Raw genomic sequence first — 17,171 nt, forward strand, 5'->3', positions numbered from 1 at the left:
GAAATTCACATTAGCCATCAGCAACCACCCCAACATCGGATGAGTAACCAGCATTAACGGTCCGATTTGATCGATGTCTGCACTAATTGCGAGGCCCTTGAAATAAACCTGCCATGTCCTTTTGCGCGCCACCCGAGCGTGCCAGGGAATCCTTTGTCAGCCGCACGAAGCTATACAGATCCAGGGAGTGTTCGGGGAGCGATGCTCAACAAATTGCGAGATTGACGTCATGTAGGTGCAGGGCAGTTCACACAAGTGTTCGCCTCGGCTCTCGGCTGACAGAAAGTCTTGGCATTTGTGAACGTCCGGCGCCGGAGCAACCTCCACCACAACGTGGGCCCTTGAACCGCTCATGTTTCGCCCCCAATTTTTCAGCGTCAATGGCTGAACCCCCCAAGCCCTTGCGCAGTGCCCAGGTGGGGATGGCAAATCGCAGGTGGCTTATAACGCCATCAACGAAGCCGCAGCAGTTCTGCACAGCGGTGGATTCTTTTACGTACGCTTTATTTGCCGGATCGGCAGGAATATACGTTCGCCTGATCGGCAGGAATGTATATACCGCATGTAGCTAGGTAACTGCACGAAGCTAGGGATGATTGATCGCCTTGAGGTTAACGGTTAACCTGTCCTGCCACCACGCTGGGGCCAGAAATAACCACCAAGTCTCCGCGAAACCCATCCACGAGAAAATTAACACGTCATAATCTTCTCTATTAGATTAAGCCTCTAATGAAATTCTAGTCCGCTGTAAAGCTAGCAGCTAGCTCTACAATTGCATGTTTGGTGTACGTGTGAAGTGTGCTAATTGCTGTGCTGTAGATTGCTGAAGCTTGAAGCTGACATTGAGTCCTCAAAGATGGTGGTGGCGATTTCAACTCCTTCGAAAAACTTTTGGTTGTTCCTGGCGTGCCTGCCAAGCCTGCTTCGCCGGCAGTTCGCTCATCGAGCGGATCTCGCATAATCGTCATGGACTGTCCTGCGGCACTGTGCAGTTGTACAAGTACATAGTTGGGCTTAAGGTTTTGGGCGGCCCGCACCGCTTCGCAAAAATTTACGTTTCTGAGCTTAGTACTGAATCAATCTGACATGCACGAAACCCAATTTCAACATCGACACAAGAACTTGTTAGTGGCTTCACGGACTGCCTGTGCGCCAGTCGGTCATGACCATTTGTGACATGAAGGATCGCCGCAAATAGCGAGTGATGATCATGTCTTGAATATCATTGAGCTTCTTGTGCACTGCTGTGGTGTTTCAACCCTGGGAGGCCTTACTTGATCCACCTGCAGGACATGTCAATGCGGCTTTTTTACTCTTCCGTCTGACCATCAACGATCGATCAATGTCCTTCTTGGGCTCGCTCCAAATTGTCACCTCAAAGCGGTGAATGATGAAAGACTGTGGGGTTGAATGCCTGGAGCTGCGCTGACGCCTACGCCATCCGCGCAGATCGTTACAGGCAAGCTGAGCTTTTCCGTTGAGATGCGTCACACGTTCATGGATCAAGGAGGACTCTGTGGGTACGCCTAGGAGCCACTTCTACATGCCTGTTCTGTAACTCTGGGAGCATTCCGCTATCGGAAGCTGTGTTCACGACACGATCGTCAAGCATCACGACCATTACGGAAACCCTAACGTCATCTACCCATTCAGCCTCGGTCGGAGTGGGGATGTTGCAGGATGGTCCATCAGAGCTTCGGGGATCAAATGCTGAGACTCATGTGACGCAAAAGATTTGCAAGTTGAAATAATACAAGTTCACGTCCGACGGAGTCCTTAATCAAATGCATTCATCCCGCCGCTCTATTTTGTCTTCACGAAATTGAACAATCTTCGTTTCAATCCTTTACTTTACAGTTTTATCGCATCTGAGTAAAGAATCATGAGTGCACACGCCCCTCTTGTCATTGATTTCAGCGACTTCCTTTCGGGAGAACCAGCTCGGGTCAAACGCTGCCTGGCGCTCGTCCGTGAGGCATGTGAGACCTCAGGCTTCTTCCAAATCATAAACCATTCGATCCCATCAGAGCTTCAAGAAGAGATCTTCCACCAGCAAAGGCGACTCTTCAACCTCCCACTCGAGGAGAAGATGAAGATCGACAAGTCGAAGAACAACTACAATCGTGGATATGAGAAGATCGGAAGCCAGCGCTTCCAGGCTGAGGATGCCAAACCAGACTTCAAGGAGGGCTACTACTGCTCTCGCGACTTGCCCGAGGACCACCACCAGGTCCGCGCCGGCAAGTTCGCCCATGGACCCAACCTCTGGCCGGAGTCGCTGGGCGATTCATTCAAGAACACCTGCAATGAATACCTCCGTCAAATCACCGACCTTACCAAGGAGGTCCTGCGGGCCGTCATCATGTCTCTCGACAACGATACCTCGCGGCTGGATGAATTCTTCACCGACCCGATGTGCTTCTTCAAGATGAACTACTACCCTCCTCCCGCAAACCCCAACGACCTGACGCAAAAGTCGCACGGCGCGCACCGCGACTTCGGTGTGATCACTTTACTCCTTCAAGGCGACGTTCCTGGTCTCGAGGTCTGGGACGAGCCGACCAACCAGTGGGTCCTGGTCCCGCCGATGAAGGACGCCTACGTTGTCAACCTCGGAAACCTGTTCTCTCAATGGACCAACGACCGATACATTTCAAATCTGCACCGGGTGATTAACGCTTCCGGTCGCGAACGATACTCTCTCGCATTCTTGTTCCATGTAAGTTCCGATTGTAGCTGTTGTGAAAATTCCATTCTAACCAACTATAACAGGGAAACCCGGATTTCGTGATCGAATGCCGGGACTCATGCAAGAATAAGGAAGGCCAAACTAAGTATGGCCCGATCTCTGTGGAGGACCATGTTCGCGGTCAGTACAAGGAGGTGTACAGCCGAGCGGGTGTATACAACATTCAGGACAGGTCTATCAAAGCGGCATGAATGCCTACCTGTGGAAGGTTGTTGCGCGGAGAAAGGCCGCGTGATGTTGGAAGTGGTTACATAATTCAAGCTTGTCACATAGCTCAAAAGTACATGTTTTTCATCCATCCACGTTCTACGATGACTTTTCAACCCGTGACTATTTTCGATGATTCTCTTCAGGTGCTAGAGACAGTAAGACCGCTATTGCACTAAGCATGGTGCCTGACACGGGCGCTTCGCTGAAGAATTGCGCTCCAATCGTTCGTCCACGACGTCGCTCGTCGACGATCCTGCCACGCTGGCGAGTGACTCGGTGGCGTGATTTTAGTGCGTAATTTCGTTGAATAAATGCTTGTCGTCGACGGCGATGACGCAACGTTGAATGCTCGCAAAGAGACTCGCTGCAAGTTGAATCATTCTGACCTCACGTTAGGCATAATTGGCGCTGACATCTCCACCTCACCCATGATGTGCGGTGCAGTAGTCCAGTGGAGAGCTTTAAGTGCATCAGGGCTGATCAAGCTCGTGCAGAGATGATTTTGGCGGGATTCGGGTCTCGCGTGTGCTGAACAGTGCTCGTGCAGTGTTAGAGTTCACTCAGTACCTTTGCACGATGTCAGCACTCCAGCTGAAGGATGGGGATCGGCATTGCCGATGTCGCCTAAAGACCCAGTGATTGCAACTAAAGAAAGCCCTCGGGTAATCAGCTCCTTTCAGCATTCGCATGATCACCCATGTGGAGGTACACAAATCGATCCAATCGGACGGGACATCCTGATGACTAATCTAATACCCGAGTATGACCGACATTACGCTTGTCTACCTCGTACTTCGGAGCCGACTACTCTCTATAAGACGAGGCTTAACATGGAGCGCAATGAGATGCGATGAGCATTAGCCTCAATGATATCATGGATTTTGTATCACGCAATATGCACAAATTCACAGCAGCCAGAACAAGAAGTGTGTAATGTCAGCCCGTTTTTATTGAGCTATCGCTTGGCCCGCTTTCGCCGATCTCTGTGGAGTTCAGGCCCGACATGCTTCTACCTGATCTGCGTGTTAGTGCGGATCGACGGGAGATCGTCCTGAGGGTCACATCATCGCGACTTTCCGAATCAAAAAATAGGCGATGCCAATGACTGCATAGCTCTGTGCAGGCTTGAAGAGGTATTATAAATGTAGTCCATATACGAACATTGAATACGCAAGCCATCACGCGGTTCAACTGAAATCAATCAGAAAAAACCATTCAATCGGTCATCATGTGCGGAGTTTTCGGTTGCCACAGGTAAGCGATGCTACCTCGTCAAACACATCGCATTCAGCTTTTGATTCGGGCTGGTTCAATCGCTACATGCAGACGATTGAACTTTGCGTTGAAGCTGTGATCGATCAATTCATGCCTTCAAGCCAACCCTGATTACTAATCCGTGATCAACTCTCTCAGGCACCCCAATGTGCATCAATTCAGGCCAACTGCTCTGCGGATGGCAAGAGCGTGAGTACTACCTGAAAGTAAACAATATGCTCATCGGACTGATCACTATCCAGCATCCGGCACCGTGGCCCTGACTGGAGTATGTATTGTTGAAGCGATGCGTAGATACAGTTTCTAACCTTGAGTAGCTGGCACCTACACACAGAACAACTCCATTCTCGTACACGAACGTCTTGCCATCATCGGTATCGGTACGTATTGCAGCCACGAGCTGGACAGAATGGAAGAGCTGCTGACCAAGTTTCAGAGAATGGCGCACAGCCTCTTACCAACGCAGACCAGTCGGTTGCTGCCATCGTGAACGGCGAGATATACAATCACCGTGAGCTGCGGAAGAGCTTCGAGGGTCTCTACGAATTCCAGACCAATTCAGACAGCGAGGTCATCATTCCATTGGTAGGCCAGATCCGGACTTGTCTTCGATTGCAATCATAATGCTCATGGATGATTCACAGTACCTGAAATATGGTCTTCACATGGCAGAACACCTCGACGGAATCTTCTCAATCATCCTCTACGACCGTAACCTTGATCGCCTAATCGCAGCCCGGGATCCTATCGGGGTCATCAGCCTGTACCAGGGACTCGATACGACATCCCCCGATTCAGTCTACTTCGCATCCGAGCTCAAGAGTTTGCACCCAGTGTGCGATCACATTGCACCATTCCCGCCTGGCCACATGTACGACTCTCTCACGGGAAGTATGACTCAATACTATCGACCGCAGTGGCTCAGCAATGCCGATTTTGTGCCCACAACGCCCACCGACTACAAGCTCCTTCGATCTCTGCTCAGCAAAGCCGTCGAACGACAGCTCATGTCAGAAGCTCCATCGGGCGTACTGCTCTCTGGAGGTCTTGACTCTAGCCTGATTGCGTCGATAGCACAGCGTATGACTTCAGAACGTGGAGGCGAGAGACTTCACTCGTTCTCGATCGGGCTTGAGAATGCGCCCGATCTTGCTGCAGCCCAGAAAGCCGCCGAATACATCGGCACAAAACACCATACCTTCACTTTCACGGTAGAGGAGGGACTCGAGGCGATCAGCGATGTCATCCATCACCTGGAAACGTTCGACGTGACCACCATCCGAGCATCGACCCCGATGTACCTCCTCAGCCGCAGGATCAAGGCGCTGGGCATCAAGATGGTCCTCTCTGGAGAGGGATCCGATGAGATGTTTGGCGGTTACCTCTACTTCCACAATGCACCGGATAGCCATTCATTCCAGCTCGAGTTGTCCCGACGAATTCAGAACCTGCATTTGGCCGACTGCCTGAGAGCCAACAAGTCAACGGCAGCCTGGGGTGTTGAGGCTCGAGTGCCATTCCTCGATACGAACGTAAGCAATCTGCGAGACCATGAGTATCATCATTGGACAGTAAGCTGATAATATTCCATCCGTATAGTTCTTAGATGCGGTGATGGAGATCGACCCAGCCGACAAGATGATCAAGCCCGGCCGGATGGAGAAGTACATTCTCCGGAAGGCTTTCGACACCTCGGACGAGCCTGATGTCAAGCCATTCCTTCCCGACAGCATTCTTTGGCGTCAGAAAGAACAATTCAGGTAAGATGCTTTCCTTTTCGTTCAACATGGCCTTCTCTACGCAACGCTGACTCAGGGATCGAAGTGACGGTGTTGGATATAATTGGATCGATGGTATCAAGGATAGAGCGGCTTTGGTGGTTACGGACGAGATGATGCGAAATCCGAAGCCAGAATGGAAATCAGATGTCCCTGACACCAAAGAGGCGTATTGGTTCCGCTGCATGTTTGATGAGCACTTTCCGGAGCACTGCGCAAGTACTGTCGCGAGGTGGACGCCAACTTGGAGTAAAGAGACTGATCCGAGTGGAAGAGTAATTGGCGCCCACTTGGACTCGACTCTTGCTAGCGGTTAATGCCGATCGGTCTTTATCATGAAATAAAAGTACGTCGACTTCGAAATATTTCTTTTCTGTCTCAAAGCTATGCGTGGCATCGATGAGTGGACTACGTATGTGCGGTCGGAGGGTTTCAAGCGAAATCGTCACGGACTGCTCAAATCGGACGTTCCGACGGCTTGATAAAAACACGAGCTCACTTTCTGCGCTCTTCTCTCTCCCATTTAGATCTGTCAATTTCACTTAATATAAGATACACATTATCGAGATTTCTACCAAGCACGGCAGATATTAATCAAGAATCCTTTACCTTCACAAGGCCCGTCATGTATGTGTAAGAAAGGTAGTAGGCACTTGGGCATGTGGTATGTTCGAAAGTATTTCGAACATAAGGCTTCGTCTTAGTCACCAGCACAGCAAGCATCAGATTAGTCATCACAGTTTCGGTTTGACCGAGATTTGGAGAAGTTGTGTGATGAAGCCACGCGCGACGCTGAGCCATACGACGAGGATCATTGTCTGGCGATCAATACATTCTGGAATATCTCTAAACTGTTTACACATCCCCATCATCATGCGTGAGCCATCTCTAGACGGCGATTGTCTGCGCCTCAGTACCACCCGAGTTCAAAAAGTCACCACCCGCGCGTCGTCCCATAGCGCGCCTCAAGATCCAGTCGTTCGCCTTCTGGACCGGCCCGGCGGTGAGTGATGGGTTCTTCCTCACGTTCGCATCGATGAGGGCGCTGCCATCCAATACCTTGAGCGGCACATCATCCTCTGGTCGATTGAAATAGACGACGCTGTCGCGGACATAACTCTCTTGCTCGCCCGGAGGTGAAACAACCCGATGGATCTGAATTGATTAGCTTCCTTCCTTTTGGTCTAATATCATGAAGTGACTTACGTTGGATCGTAGTACACCGGCAGTGAACTTGACGAGAGCATCACCGATATTGACAACGCAGTGACCCTTGAGCGGCTTCACATAATCCCATTCGGTTTCGCCCGGAAGACGGATCTGCAGACCGCCTAGACGGTTGAACAAGAGAGTCAAGGTACCGAAGTCTGTGTGTTCGCCGAACGCGATCTGCTTCTCGTCCATCTTTTGGGGTGGGAAGCGCACCCACCTCACCTGATCTCCACTGATGGCGTTCAGGCGATGGTGCTTCTGCAGCGTTCCCTCTGGCAGACCGAGACGATCGTTCAGGATTCGAAGGATGAGTGTGACGACGGCGTGTGATCGCAAGATGTACGACTTTGCCAGCGCTCGATTCTCTTCCTTCCTCAGGACTTCCGGGTTGGGGATAGGATCCGAGATGCCAAGAATGTCGTTCTTTGAGACGTTCCAGAACTCATTCCGGTCGGGATTCCCTTCCTTGTCGATGATGCCATCACCGACGCCTTTGTATCCGAAGTATGAGTGCTCGTCGTTGAAGTCATAGCTTTGCTTCTCCTTTGTAGGGAGTTTGAAGATGCCTTCTGACAAGTCGAAAAGCGAGTCGACATCCTTCAAAAGCAATTTGCCATCGATCGTCTCATCATCTGCGGCACTGCCGACATCGAGATAGAAGAAACCAAGCTCACGGCAGGCACGGAAGAGATTATCCTCCTCTGTGGAGTCATGGGCCAGGAGCTTCTTCAGACTGATGCGCAAAAGTGGAGCGATGGGAACGTCCTTGGGAAACGGTGGCAGGAATGGAAACTCCAGACTCTCATCGTGAGAGTACTGGATCTGATTCTGTGTTACAGTCATATTGGTTGAGAAATGGTTTACAAATTCAGGAGTAGAATCGATTGTGAGACGTGACAGCGAAGAGTTCCGTGGGTGGGAGAGTTTTGTAAAGCTGATGCTTCTAATCACGTTGATGTCCCAGCAGTCCTTCGTCCACACTACTCACTACCAACAGTATATCCGTGGGAGAGATCGACATAGCTCTCCTAAGATACGTACTTCCGACACGACTGATGCCGAAAGTCGTCAATGCACAATTTTGTGCTCGATTGTCAGAGTCACTTCAGCTTATGATGTCGAAGGATCAGGGCCTCAGGCGTCTTGCATGTAGATGATGTCCGGACCCTACAGATCGACGTTCATTCCTTTGCACACGAAATCCTTCAGGCGTCAGCCTACGGTGCGATGTTCGCTCACTGATAGTGCGAGGGTTCTCAAGCCACCGAGCACCCGAGGTTCCTTCGTGGAGGGGCGATCATTGTAGGAATTGGGTGACAATGACCCACATCTTCGCTAACCGGGCATTCGAGTGAAATGAGCTCGACAGAATTGCCTCCGAAGGACATGTGGGGGCACACAATCGAGGCATCGGATTCTCGAAAACACGTGAAGGACATTCTCGATGATGGATGGGTCTGTCTGAGAGCTGCTGCATGAATAATGACCTGGCAGTCCACTGCATCACATAAGCACTAATCCTGCAAGCCTGATTAGTGCAGTGGATAAACACAAGGGAGTTCAGCCTGTCGCATTTTAGTTTAAGGTTGTTCGGCTCTCTCGGCGGGATTGTGACGTTCCAGACTAGTCCTGATGAAGAAAGACTTCGGGGATCAGCTTCTCGGCTCCTGTGTGGCGTCGATCTGTGGTATTCGTGCTTTGCCGTGAGGACAGAGCTGCAAGAAACATTTGGTCGGCATCAATTGCCCTGTCGAGTGATTACCCTGTCATGGATCGACGTCTTACATCAAGGTCGCACGTCAGCTCGCATCAATATCCATGGATGCTCGCCAAAGGAACAATCATCGCATGGCGATGAGGGCCCTTTTCCCAAGGCTCTACAGGGTAAGCACGGCACCGTTTCCCTGGGTTCCAATCGTTTTACCGCTTTGACCACGATACATTCTGAACCCGTTGAGACCATCGCATGAGATGCACGCAGTAGCACGTTGTAACGTTCATTTTGCAACTGGTGAGCATCTAACCTCGTTCATGAGCTCAATACTTTTCGCATGACCCCTGTGGCCATATACCCGGATTGTATAGGTATTACTTGACCGATAACTTACTTGAGCGGACACCTGTTTTTGGCCACAAGTTGCTCCTTCGAATGGTAATATTCACGGTATTAATGGACGCGCATATTCACTTTTGATCGAAGCTAGAATAGCAGCGGGCGACATGGTATCTCCAAGTCATGAGAAATTTCCGGACGAAGTCGAAACGCCCGAGACTGCTTCGACGCACGAGGACAGCGTCTCCGACAAGGTTGATTCATTTTCACCGACAGGTGCGCATCACGAAACTATCGTCAACGTCCATGGACGAGCCGACGCACCGCCCAATGGTGGGTACGGTTGGGTGTGTACGGCATGTTGTGCTTTGATAAATGCACATACCTGGGGCATGAATTCATCTTATGGAGTGTTCCTCGCTCATTATCTAGCGAACAACACGTTCCCAGGGGCGAGCCCTCTGGAATATGCCTTCGTTGGATCGCTCTCCATCTCATGCGCAATGCTAATCTCTCCGCTGGCCACTTTGAGTACTCGACTCATTGGGACCAGGAAGACTTTGGCGATTGGAGTGGTCTTGCACGCGGGCAGCTTGATTGGAGCATCTTTTTGCGACAAAATCTGGCAACTGTCTCTCTCGCAAGGAGTAGGCTTTGGCTTGGGTATGGGTTTCCTGTACATAGCCTCAAACGGCATTCCGTTGCAATGGTTCGATACCCGAAGATCACTCGCGAGTGGTATTGCAGCTGCTGGTTCTGGAGTTGGTGGTCTGGTGTATTCGCTGGCGTCCGGAGCAATGATCAGGTCCATCGGCCTGCCTTGGGTACGTCGCAATCTGATGAATGTCATAGACGCTCATCGACTAACCATATCCTGCAGACATTCCGTGTTCTAGGCATTGTTGCATTTTCGGTCAATATGATATGTACCATGCTTCTTAAAGACCGGAACAAGATCATCGGAACTACACACATTCCTTTCGACATCAAACTTCTCAAGCGAGTGGAATTCCTGCTCTTGTCGGGATACGGTTGGTTCAGCATGCTTGCCTACGTCGTGCTCATCTTCTCGCTTGCAAATTATGCGAATGCCATCGGATTGAACGCGTCGCAGGCATCGGTCGTTTCCGCGACTCTGAACCTTGGCCAAGCGCTCGGCCGACCGCCTATCGGCTACTTCAGTGACGGTATGGGAAGAATCAACATGGCCGCGCTCATGACTTTTCTTTCCGGCCTGTTCGCCTTAGCCGTCTGGATCCCAGCGAAGACCTACGGTGTGCTGATATTCTATTCGATCATTGGAGGCAGCGTTGCGGGAACATTCTGGGCGACGATAGCACCCTTGAGCGCTGAAGTGGCGGGAATCAAACATGTCCCATCTGCGCTGAGTGTGATCTGGCTTGTCATCGTGCTTCCATGTACATTCAGCGAGCCGATTGCCCTCGAGATCGTAGATGGAACGGGCCGTTACATTGGAACCCAGCTATTTACTGGCTTAATCTATGTCGCCGCGGCGCTGAGTCTTGTGTTTCTGAGAGGATGGAAGATTGGCGAACTCGATGCTTTGTCACAGATGAGTGCTGGCAAACGGGCGGGGACAGAGGTAGAAGATGCGGAAGCAAGGGCAGCGGGTCGACGACGCCTGCTTCGGGACTTTTGGAAATGGCGTAGAGTATAGAATTGGCGAACTCTTTTTGGTCGAATGACGTCTTCGCACTTTATGATCGTCACAACTGTGGAATTGTTCGTTCTACATTTTGCTATCATTCTCGAGACTCAAATCCAAACACAGTGTAAAGACTGTATCGTGTTATGCAGAATTATGCAAGCTTTATTTGAACCCTTATTAAGCCAATGCAGCTGCTTCAACTTCGGGCAGCAGCCAAGCCAACCTTGGAACTCATCATGTTGAAGTTTACCTATCTCTTTATTGCACATCATTGAACATTCACAAGGATTCATCGACCAAAATGGAGAGCGATTCTCGGATCCTAAAGTCATCATCGGATACAAATGCCTGATATCAAAATATCGCAAAGATCAAAGTCCCAATGGCGTCCATCCTTCCAGAACATCTGCGTGCGCATCCGCCCGTGCACGTAGCCAATATCGCTGGACCTCGCTCAGAGAAAAATCTGCGAGTGAACGCATACTACCCTCGTTGCAGATGAAGGGGCCCACGCGGTGGTACATCGAAGAAATACCGAGCTGGCGGCTGCTGGACCGGTCTTCCTGTGGCACCAATCGCGGCTGTGGAGGCATCGGCGGTAAAGGCGATGCTGCAGGTGTGAATAGCACCGCCGTGGGTGCCACCGGAGTCGTCCAGGTAATGCCCTGCGATGTGGCAGGCGTCGCCCCATGCATGCTGCGCGCCGAGTGTGGCTTCTCGGGCTCTGCAGACAGCTCGAAGACTCCCGCTTTACCAGACGATTGTTCGTACGAGGCTGAGTAGCTGCCAATATGCCTGCGATCATGTTGTCTGTCCGCACCACGACGATGGTTTGTATGGCTGAAGTTTCGCGGCTCAGATGCCTCAAGTTCTGCCGGCAGTTGGCCAGGTTCATCGATGTCTGCATCGTAGTCAAATGTGGTCAGAGCATGTGCGACGCTCACACGATCCAGTGATGATGCGGACGATGTCGACGACGACGGATACAAGGTAGTGTTGCGGGCTTGTACTCTGTTCCCAGGCATCAATCGCGTGAACCTAGAAAGCACATTCTTCGCTCGACTCCTTAGTCCACCGGCGAATTTGCGTCTCCGACGGTCTTCTTTCCATAGGTGTCGCAATTGTTCCAATTGTTCAGTCGTAGAGGTTTGCTTGCGCTCCTTCTTCAGACACCGTTGTGCTGTGAAGTCTGGGTCCGGCTCGATCGATGTTGACACCACACCATGATCGACCAATGCCTGCAGCTCCGACTGACTCAATTCGCGACAGGAGCGGATGTCATCGGGCGATATTTCTTCGTGCTGAGAAAGCTTAGCGTTGGCGCCCAAGCTGCACCCATTCTTGCTCCAGTCGATGCAAGAAATATGTTCCGAAGCATTGACAACTTCGAACGGACTCGGATAGACCGATTGCTCCGGGCCTGGGCGATGGAGAAAATTACCCTTGCCCTTCAAGGTTTTGCTCCTTGCAGTGTCAGCCAACTCTGCGGGCGTCTCGACTACACCCATCGAGTCCTGTCTTGCCTGGTATAGGAATTGATTGCCAGGACCCATATATATTGTTTTGCCATCAGACCTTGTAGACTTCGCACCGTCTGCCTGTGGAGGAATTGCAGCTGCCTGCGGTGCATCGGCAATTCTGGGACGGACAGTGGTCGCGTCGGGTATATGTTGCTCTTCTTTGCCAAGAGAACCCATTTTCGCCTCAATGCAAGGCACGTTTCGATGCCTCGAGATGGGTATTTTGGAGCCGCTGGCTACTCCGAGCTGCGTGATTGATGATCGTTTCCAGGGTTCCCATATTTCGACAGTAGTCTTGACACTCCCATTGGAGCTGGTTCGACGAAGAGTAATGCCATTGGCGCTTCGAGTTGGCTTTGCGGCATCGGTCTGCCGTCGATGGAGATCGCAGATGCTCTTGGTGGTCGGCGACGGGTGCACTGTGGTCTGCGGCGAAGAATGGTTGCTTACTTTGTACTCGTTCGGCTTCATGCATGAATTGCGAGGACTTTGACTGGTAGCATCTCCGCTATTGATGTATTTCTTTGTGCCTTGCTCAATAGGAGGAGTGTCGACAAAGCGAACTCGCAATCCCGGAGGAGTCTCATTCGAGCTCAACAATGACGCAGCAGTTGTTGGCATAATCGGAGCATGGTTTTCTGCATTCATCGTCTTGTCAGGGGACTTGTCTTTCCGGGCTGGCAGTCGCGTTTGTGTATCGTCTACAGCGGTAAGGACTTGAAGCTCCTCAGAAGATGCAGTCGTGGCTTCGTTGTCTTCCTTGTTTCGCGCTCTTACTACTGCTGACATATTTGATCGTACCCGTACTGGCAATCGTGACCTTGGTCGGCTTTCAACCATCTCCGCAGATCAAGATGGAAGTCACCTCGAATGAGCGTCTCTCAATCCAGAAGTCGCGTTCTGAAGATTGTTCCAGTCTTGAGAAATTCTAGCATTTACGTCCATCAGATGAGAGGAAAGGAAGATAGAGCGACATGGTCCTGTGGTCGCGGAGGATGGGTTCCATCAATGACCAATGATCAAGGTACTTGTTGGTACGATATCAGTCTTATGATCCGTCTTCCCAAGACACGACGAGGTCAAGTGAACCGGATAGCGACAAGTATAGCCGGAACACGAATCATCGGATTCGTCTGTGCACTATACTTCAACACGACACTCTGGCAGTCCCGACATCCACTCATGTGTGGTTTCCCAAGAGCTTTCACAAACGATACTGTTGGAAGCAGTGAAGTCGTTCCAGGAGATCAAGATCAGTCTTGTGCTGTGATCGCGTCCTTGGAGTGTGGCCGAATTATAATTTATGCCGGCGGTCAGGCGCCAACCTGTGGTTTGCTAACATTTCACGCGCTCCACACTGTATCGAACAGATTCTATGAGAGACATTAACCGTGTTCGAGAAGTCAGAATGACGCTTTATCGAAGCGCGTATCGGTTAGACTTGCCATGCTTTGCAGTACAGGTACAGATATTGGTCAAACTGGACGGGACACCCCTACGGCTTATCTACAAGAAAGAGCCAATGTTCTACGCTACTTTCGCAGTTTTAAGTAAACCTGGGCTCGTCTCATACACGTCCTACAGGGTGCCTAGGTAGGCTCGGAAGTAAAAGAGTATCCTTTTAGTCATCGAGGTCACGAGTATCTGTTCGGTAGTAAGAAGCTGTATGACCCAAGGTATCTGTGGAGTATGAGAAGAACAAAACACTCCATACGATTATGATGAACAAGCCACACTCTACACCACCGGTTTATCGTGCCAGCCATTGGGCTGTTCCAAATTAAGCTCGGGTCCGTCCTGAAAGAGCTCTTCCACGAGACCAGTGTTCAAATCATAGAGTACACCGTGAACTTCAAGACCACGCTCATTGATCGCACTCTCGACTTCAGGTATTCGCTTAATCGCTTCAAGTCCAGCCTGAACATTCTTCTTGATCAAGAACGTGGTCCGCTTGCCATCCGGCAGCGCAGCCAAATCATCTGCGAACGTTTTCCGCAGGGCACGCACAGGTTGCAGCCAGATATCCAAGCTACCGAGACCTGTTCTGCCATCTTTCAGCGCAGCAATGATGCCGCCGCAAGATGTGTGGCCGCAGAGAACAATGTGCTTGACCTTGAGTTTGTGAACGGCATATTCGACAACCGAGAGCATGTCGATGTCGGTCGAATTGATAATGTTTGCGATGTTACGGTGAGTGAAGACGTTGCCAGGCTTTAGTCCGAGGATCGTAGTCTCGGGCACGCGAGAGTCAGAACATCCGATCCATAGGATTGATGGGTGCTGATCCTGCGCGGTTCTATGAAAGAATGTCGGGTCGCATCGGTCGACGTGAGCGGCCCATCTCTTGTTGCCGTCGATGGCAGCTTCGTAAGCGTCGAAGGGATCGTATTCGTCTGATGTTTATTCAGTATGCAGGTTATGTAAATCACGTCCATCAATAGCCCCACAGCTGGACGAGAACAAGCCAATTTGAAATTTGAAGCGACAGAACATGTTGGAACTTACCTTTGGCCATTTCGTGCAGCTGATACTAGAGATTGATCGGTACTATTCGACGACATCGCGGCTCCTCAAAGGTTTATATACGTGATATGACACACGCAGACAGAAGTCTAAGCATGCTGCTTACAGCGCACGGAGTGTATCCGGGCCAACATCATGAGGCTGAAGATTACCCACCCTGGATCCCTAAGCATCCTTCGGAGAAGCGTCCCTTGACCAGGACGACCACACCATTGGCACAATTTCCCGAATTTGCATGGCGCAGTAGGTGTCTGCGATATTCCGTTGGCAGAATCATAGTAGACGTGTGCTCTTACAGGCGGCTCATGGTTGTGTGGTCGACCTTGGCGTGATGCTAATTTTACAGCAGAAGGTGAATCATACGAGTAAGCACGATCATATCAGACAAAATTTAATGTGTTGATGATGACGGGCCTTTGGGTTTTGTTTGGAAGTCGTAGGATCAACGGATGGCATCGCCTCATTTAGGCCCCCAGAGCTATACTGTAAGATTTCTTGGCGGTAGACGACATCGCGACTGCATCGAGCTGCGCAATGGACGCGATTCTCTTGCGCATGTCCAATACGGCGACAAGGCTCATGGTATATCTGACATGCACACGATAAGCAGCTCACAAGGGCTTCATCAGGCGTCCGAGTCTAGGATTTCATCGCCTTGTGACTCCGATAACGATGAATCTGACGAATCATTCGGCGCGCCAAGTGAAAGGTCTTTTAGTCTGTCGATGACAAGCGTATCTTGATAGAATCATCTTATGATCAAGGGAGTGTTGAGCGCGAAAGAACGTGGGTGACGAAATGGTGGACGAACTCGATTGCATGCTGTTCGTCGAGCGGGAATGGCCGCTTTAAGACTAGCGTGAGATCTCTCCTCCGCATCGTCAATTGATGATCATCACCAGCGCACATTGGAAGCCATCTCCCAGGACCTTATCGCTCAGAATCACATCTACAGAAAACTGCCCATCATGGCCAAACGAGCGCTCCAAGGCGATCAGATCGTCAAATTAATCGTCGGCGCCGGCCAAGCCTCGCCCTCACCGCCGGTCGGTCCAGCGCTAGGAAGCAAAGGAGTGAAATCGATGGATTTCTGCAAAGTGAGCTTGTCCTCAATCCACTGTTCAATTCTGTCTCCAAATACTGATCTACGTATTGTTCTTAAACAGGAGTTCAATGCCCGCACAGCAAACTACGTCGTCGGCACACCCATCCCCGCCCGCGTGACCGTCCGTCCTGACCGCAGCTTTACCTTCGAGATCCGCACGCCCCCAACAACCACCCTACTGCTCTCCGCGGCCGGTGTCCAGCCGACGAAAGGCCGCCTTCGAGGAGCGGGAAATGTCGCGGGCCCACGATCGAAGTTGGGAATGACCGGCACGGGAAAAGGACCGACGACGAACACGGCGGGAAATGCTGGCTTGGGAGTGGTGGGCAAACCGGTCTCCTTGAAACATGTCTTTGAGATTGCCAAGATCAAGCAGAGTGAGAGTCGGCTGAGTGGAATCGCGCTGGAGGGGATTGTGAAGAGTGTGGTGGCGCAGGCGGGGAGCATGGGCGTGGTGGTTGTGCCTTGAGAGAAAGAGGAAATGACGACGATGATGAATTTCTAGCGGAGGGGGCCAGGAGGGATAGCAGAGAGGGCGAGAATTCCGGGGTGGACGAGAAGGGGAGGAGAACGTCCTCGCGATTGTTGGAAAAAACCGAGTCGTAAAGGCAGGATGCCAGACAGAGGTCTTGAGGGAGTTCCTCGACATCGATAATATGATGTGAAAAATGAGGCACCCTTCCTTCGGCAGAAAGGAAATTTTGTATCACCACCACTGTAAAGCATAAGCGGGACGATGGGAATGCAGCAGGAAAGGAGCGAAAAGATGGATTATTTATCGCCATCCGGCGTCAGTGGGGCATCAGGAGCAAATTTCGGTTTCTTTTCATGACCACCACCATGTACAGCAGAAGATACCAATATCAAATTTCAATGTGTCATAATTTCCATTTGGAAATATTCCAAGTCGATCGGCTGGAAGTTGAAGCGGAAGAGGTGGCAGCAATGTTGATGGCGACGATGCCGGTGAAAGCAACAACGGATCACTCGGCATTACGGAAAGAAGACGACTTCCCTAGAGAGATCAGGTGAAGCAAAGTGTAGTAAGCCACGCGGGCGAATTCCTTCTTCGTCAAT

General features: G+C 50.9%; 7 protein-coding genes across 7 annotated transcripts; 4 read left to right on the forward strand and 3 right to left on the reverse strand.

Annotated features, from left to right (window-relative positions):
• Positions 1-1,882: 1,882 nt before the first annotated feature.
• K489DRAFT_360783 (MFS transporter) lies at positions 1,883-2,958 on the forward strand (the record flags this gene model as incomplete). Its single annotated transcript, XM_033602623.1, has 2 exons — positions 1,883-2,719; positions 2,773-2,958. 2 exons carry the CDS (start codon positions 1,883-1,885, stop codon positions 2,938-2,940), a joined length of 1,005 nt encoding a protein of 334 aa, XP_033457556.1. The 3' UTR covers positions 2,941-2,958.
• A 1,229-nt stretch (positions 2,959-4,187) lies between these two features.
• Positions 4,188-6,365, forward strand: K489DRAFT_342277 (glutamine-hydrolyzing asparagine synthase; the record flags this gene model as incomplete). Its single annotated transcript, XM_033602294.1, has 8 exons — positions 4,188-4,213; positions 4,373-4,423; positions 4,477-4,502; positions 4,552-4,614; positions 4,671-4,819; positions 4,879-5,766; positions 5,834-5,994; positions 6,059-6,365. The coding sequence occupies 8 exons, from the start codon at positions 4,188-4,190 to the stop codon at positions 6,327-6,329; spliced, it is 1,635 nt and encodes a 544-aa protein (XP_033457557.1). The 3' UTR covers positions 6,330-6,365.
• Positions 6,366-7,099: 734 nt separating this feature from the next.
• K489DRAFT_35176 (Clavaminate synthase-like protein) lies at positions 7,100-8,258 on the reverse strand. Its single transcript, XM_033602453.1, has one exon. It carries the CDS (start codon positions 8,065-8,067, stop codon positions 7,177-7,179), a length of 891 nt encoding a protein of 296 aa, XP_033457558.1. The 5' UTR covers positions 8,068-8,258; the 3' UTR covers positions 7,100-7,176.
• A 702-nt stretch (positions 8,259-8,960) lies between these two features.
• On the forward strand, positions 8,961-11,059 carry K489DRAFT_382458 (MFS general substrate transporter). Its single transcript, XM_033605376.1, has 2 exons — positions 8,961-10,101; positions 10,158-11,059. The coding sequence occupies exons 1-2, from the start codon at positions 9,445-9,447 to the stop codon at positions 10,953-10,955; spliced, it is 1,455 nt and encodes a 484-aa protein (XP_033457559.1). The 5' UTR covers positions 8,961-9,444; the 3' UTR covers positions 10,956-11,059.
• A 136-nt stretch (positions 11,060-11,195) lies between these two features.
• On the reverse strand, positions 11,196-13,712 carry K489DRAFT_35193 (uncharacterized protein). Its single transcript, XM_033602458.1, has one exon. The coding sequence runs from the start codon at positions 13,304-13,306 to the stop codon at positions 11,318-11,320; it is 1,989 nt and encodes a 662-aa protein (XP_033457560.1). The 5' UTR covers positions 13,307-13,712; the 3' UTR covers positions 11,196-11,317.
• A 352-nt stretch (positions 13,713-14,064) lies between these two features.
• Positions 14,065-15,027, reverse strand: K489DRAFT_395729 (carbonic anhydrase; the record flags this gene model as incomplete). The annotated part of the gene is made up of 2 exons (XM_033606853.1): positions 14,065-14,859; positions 15,015-15,027. The coding sequence occupies 2 exons, from the start codon at positions 15,025-15,027 to the stop codon at positions 14,204-14,206; spliced, it is 669 nt and encodes a 222-aa protein (XP_033457561.1). The 3' UTR covers positions 14,065-14,203.
• A 736-nt stretch (positions 15,028-15,763) lies between these two features.
• K489DRAFT_360799 (ribosomal protein L11) lies at positions 15,764-16,948 on the forward strand. The gene is made up of 2 exons (XM_033602624.1): positions 15,764-16,086; positions 16,156-16,948. The coding sequence occupies exons 1-2, from the start codon at positions 15,958-15,960 to the stop codon at positions 16,561-16,563; spliced, it is 537 nt and encodes a 178-aa protein (XP_033457562.1). The 5' UTR covers positions 15,764-15,957; the 3' UTR covers positions 16,564-16,948.
• The last annotated feature ends 223 nt before the right edge of the window (positions 16,949-17,171 follow it).

The sequence above is a fragment of the Dissoconium aciculare genome (genome assembly GCF_010015565.1).
Source record: "Dissoconium aciculare CBS 342.82 unplaced genomic scaffold K489scaffold_10, whole genome shotgun sequence".
NCBI classification, from domain to species: Eukaryota; Fungi; Ascomycota; class Dothideomycetes; order Mycosphaerellales; family Dissoconiaceae; genus Dissoconium; species Dissoconium aciculare.

Excerpts from the sequence above, each read along its gene's own strand:
- K489DRAFT_35176 (XM_033602453.1), bottom strand. The coding sequence starts at position 8,067 with ATGACTGTAACACAGAATCAGATCCAGTACTCTCACGATGAGAGTCTG.
- K489DRAFT_382458 (XM_033605376.1), top strand. The coding sequence starts at position 9,445 with ATGGTATCTCCAAGTCATGAGAAATTTCCGGACGAAGTCGAAACGCCC. Across the intron at positions 10,102-10,157 it reads GGTCCATCGGCCTGCCTTGG|ACATTCCGTGTTCTAGGCAT; the intron begins GTACGTCGCAAT and ends CATATCCTGCAG.
- K489DRAFT_35193 (XM_033602458.1), bottom strand. The coding sequence starts at position 13,306 with ATGGTTGAAAGCCGACCAAGGTCACGATTGCCAGTACGGGTACGATCA.
- K489DRAFT_360799 (XM_033602624.1), top strand. The coding sequence starts at position 15,958 with ATGGCCAAACGAGCGCTCCAAGGCGATCAGATCGTCAAATTAATCGTC. Across the intron at positions 16,087-16,155 it reads AATCGATGGATTTCTGCAAA|GAGTTCAATGCCCGCACAGC; the intron begins GTGAGCTTGTCC and ends GTTCTTAAACAG.